The sequence below is a fragment of the Phalangium opilio genome, unplaced genomic scaffold, assembly GCF_054372755.1.
Source record: "Phalangium opilio isolate 3A_F unplaced genomic scaffold, DU_Popi_V2 ptg000079l_1, whole genome shotgun sequence".
Classification (NCBI taxonomy): domain Eukaryota; kingdom Metazoa; phylum Arthropoda; class Arachnida; order Opiliones; family Phalangiidae; genus Phalangium; species Phalangium opilio.
The window spans coordinates 8,717,760-8,721,762 of record NW_028324187.1 but is presented as its reverse complement, the minus strand read 5'-3'; the positions used below and the strand labels follow the sequence as shown (position 1 = coordinate 8,721,762).

The 4,003-nt window shown below is 36.7% G+C and overlaps 1 protein-coding gene across 1 annotated transcript; it reads left to right on the top strand.

Annotated features, from left to right (window-relative positions):
- Nucleotides 1-1,144: 1,144 nt before the first annotated feature.
- Nucleotides 1,145-4,003, top strand: tx (Helix-loop-helix protein delilah taxi). The gene is made up of 2 exons (XM_089846309.1): nt 1,145-1,667; nt 1,969-4,003. The coding sequence occupies exon 2, from the start codon at nt 2,109-2,111 to the stop codon at nt 3,120-3,122; it is 1,014 nt and encodes a 337-aa protein (XP_089702435.1). The 5' UTR covers nt 1,145-1,667; nt 1,969-2,108; the 3' UTR covers nt 3,123-4,003.

Genomic DNA, 4,003 nt, shown 5'->3' with positions numbered 1-4,003 from the left:
GGGACGGAGGGGGGTATGAAAGAAGAGACAGGAGGGTCATAGCGACAGAGGTAAAAAGGAATTACGTATTTTTCGCCCTCCCCGTCAGCAAACGTCATCAAAACGTAGTTTAAGTGAGAAGGCAATAAGATAATTTAGGCTTTTCGTTACGTGATGGAGGGAAAGGCTCCTTACTGGGTGGTCTAGGAGTCGGAATAACTGAAGTAAATACTAACCGTTCTCCATTCCTAGTTCTAAAATTAAATCTATCCCTGCTTATACTGACCAATTTTAACTTTAGCTATAATCTGTTTGTAGCACCGCCAAGCACTCACAGGGAAGTACCCCTATTGAACGAACACGTCAGGTGGTACTAGGCGTCCAATAGGGTACTTGTGGAAAGAACTTCCATTAAAAAATGGAAAAAAACTCTAGCCCTTGAGACTCATCTTCAAGTCCATTTTGAATCGTCTCACCTGTGAATGTAAATGAATTTTGGGATCTTTGCTGAGAGCGTTTAAAAATCTTAGCTTCGAAAGGGGGTGGGTAGGTATATACGAAACGAAATCAGGCGGCCAAGATTTTGGGGAAAGGTGGGCGGCCATAAAAATGTACCGTGGAAGGCAGAAAATTGTTAGTGGAGCCCAACCCATGCTTTAAAAAACCTTTCTTGCCCCCTTTCCCCCTACCGTACCTTTATAACTATGTTTTCCGGCCCAAGATACCCTGACTCGATGCTATACGACACAAAACCTACAACTAACAGCGGTAGCTTCAGGTAAAAATTAAGTATCTCGACAAATATCAGGGTTTTTTTATTTCAAAAGATAAATGATAAAGATATATTATTGAAAATTTGTATTTATCACTTTCAAGAGCTTAGGTTTAAAGAGTTTCGGTGATAAATGTTAGTTTTAAATACAGTTATTTTTGTTCGACAATCAACAAATTTTCAAACTAAAATCTTAGTTTGTACAAATTTTCAAACTAAAATCTTAGTTTGTACAAATTTTCAAACTAAAATCTTAGTTTGTACAAATTTTCACCCTAAAAATCTTAAATTCTACCAATTTTCACCCTAAAAATCTTAAATTCTACCAATTTTCACCCTAAAAATCTTAAATTCTACCAATTTTCACCCTAAAAATCTTAAATTCTACCAATTTTCAAACTCGATAAACAACAACAAAACATGGAACCTAAGATTTTATAAACGAAGACATTACTACAACAAGGCAGTTACAATATTTTGGCAATCAATTTTAAACCCCAAATATACTAAAATAACCCCTCTTTCGTATTTTAGGGATAAATATACATACACATGCATGCAGTAACCCTGAATAAAATTGTTTTAAGGTAGTTGAGAGAGAATACTCCCGAAAGCTGTACAGTTATTTTATCCCCTCTGTAGAATGATCCCCGCACTAGTACAGCATGCTTAGTGGGCCCTATAGCTGCGCTTAAACATTTTCCTTCTCATTTTGGGTGGGATGAAGCTATTCAAACGCCTCCTCCCTTTTCCCCCTCAACTAAAAACTAAAGAGAAATTGCCAAAGAAATTTTTTGAAAACTAAATTTTAGATTAATTTTGGATAGCAGTCGAGAAAGACAGACCCAACCTTTTCCGCTGGGCAGTGCGCCAATTACTTGCTAGGGTTTACTCACATGGATTACCACGAGTTAAGGTATGTTCTGTCAAGTACTTAACTGCTTTTTGACTTAATTAATTAGTAGATCAATTAACTATAACTTATTCGAAGTTACGCAAAGACTCGTGTTAGAAAAGGGTTCTTCTGAACTGTAACCGCGCATGGAACCGAGCTACCATGACGATGTTGGAGTTCTGAGTGAACTGAAGATGCCTTTAATAGAGTATCTTCAGTTCACTTAAACCTCGCCCTTTTAATGACTCAAATTAACAATTTATTAAATGTTTAACGAGGTTTTTTAGCGATCTTAATGATAAATTGAAACTTTTCTTCACAGGCAACTTGGATATTAACGAAATCAGCGAACGAAAAAGACACAGCGCGTGTAATGCCGTACTACCCTAAAACTCAACAGTACCGTCAATCTTCGGATATAAACTACTTCCCTTCCGGGATTTACTTCCACCTAACTTACGAATGGATTCATGCGACGATTCCAGCCAATTTTCACTACCGGAAATCACCAGAAAAACCTCGGTATCTTCAATAGAAACATCTAAGATAGCAGCGGGCGAGTACAACTTACGACCACGTCGGTCTAAACGATGTCTGGCCGCGACGATAACGGACTTTCAATCATCGGACGGTTCGGACAAAGTCAATTCACCCGTTGAAAATCGTGATCCAAGTAGTAATAAAGAATTTATCGCTCCCGCAAAACGTAGGAAAAAATCCTCCAGATCGTCTGGAAAATGTAAAGCTCCGCCGTTAAGTAAATACAGACGAAAAACGGCAAACGCCAGGGAACGTAATAGGATGCAAGAGATCAATTTGGCGTTTGAACGGCTACGTAACGCCGTACCTCAATTACCAACCGCCCAAGAAGACGCGGCCTCACCGAAAGCATCGCGAAAAGGAAAGACAATTGATAAGAAAGACTTGGATGAGAATGGTAAAATGACCAAAATAACAACGTTGAGGTTAGCCGTTAACTACATCGCCGCTTTAAGTCAAATACTGTCGCAAAGTCAACAAGAATGCCAAGAAAATTATCATCCAAAAATATCGGAACAATCTTCGACAATCGATTCCTTCTCGATGTCGTCTGATCAAACTGAAAGCTTAGATCTGACCGAAGACGATAACGATACAGTGGCTACAACCGAGCGGGTCTCGGTTACCGTAGAGGAGAACTCAGCTCCAAATGTTCCCGCCACAGAATCTTGCCAAAACGTTCCACCGTCTTTCTCGGAGTATTTTTCATCTCGGGATATCGAGAAATCGGAAATTTGTAATCCGAATGATTTGTGCGATTTTGATGAGGATTACGGACGTGAACCGTTGACCGACGAAGAGCTGGCTTTTATACCGGATGAAGCCTTCATGAGAGAACTGTTCTCTTTACACGCGGACGGAGTAGCGGCTACTTCGTCCGATGTCTTTCGGTTAGTGGACCCAAATGGACATCATGATGTCGTCGATTTTGCCTAAATCCCACGGAGAGAAACATTAAAACTTAGGATCGCCTAATTACATCGTTTTGAAAATGATCGATCAACCTATAATATCGTTCAAAAAATATCGATCAACTTACGATATCGTTCAAAAAGTGTCGCTCAACGTATTATATCCTAATAAAAATTATCGATAATCAGAAATCGATTGTCACATTGCATCGTTATTGAAAATCGACACTTTTTTCAAAAAATTATCGATTAATACGATTTGAAATAATGAATTATCCACAGACAATATCGTTCAAAAATAAATCGATCACCTAATATCGATCGAATCACTAGGAAAGTTTCCGATATATAAGATTCCTACTCAAATTTAAACCCATCCGAATTTCAACACTAACAACTAACGATGGAATAAGAAACTCAATTAATTAAAAAATAACCAATTAACCATAAACTTAACACGCCTACAAATTAAACAAATTGGACCTTATAATGTTATATAATTGTGGTACGTGGTTCGAGAGGGTTTTTATGGTACATAGTAAACTACCCTAACACAAAACAGCTCAAATTTTGTTATAACACATCAACTCGGGACGGTTCTAGACTATATATATTAATTTTTCCGATTTTTAATAAACAAAATACTTAATTAATAAAATAATATTTTTTAAAAAAATAGTAAAGATAGTTAAAGATTATTAACGACTGCTGGTCAGTTCGTATTTACGAGATGAACTGTTTTTTATATACATATAAATATACGTCAGTAGAATTATATAATTATAAAAAATTTTTATATAATTATCCATGTTATATAATTTCAATCAAAATTTATATTATTTTCTGTATTTCCCGGTGATCAGATCAAAAATTGCAATAGAAAAATTTATAAGAAAATGTCCAATA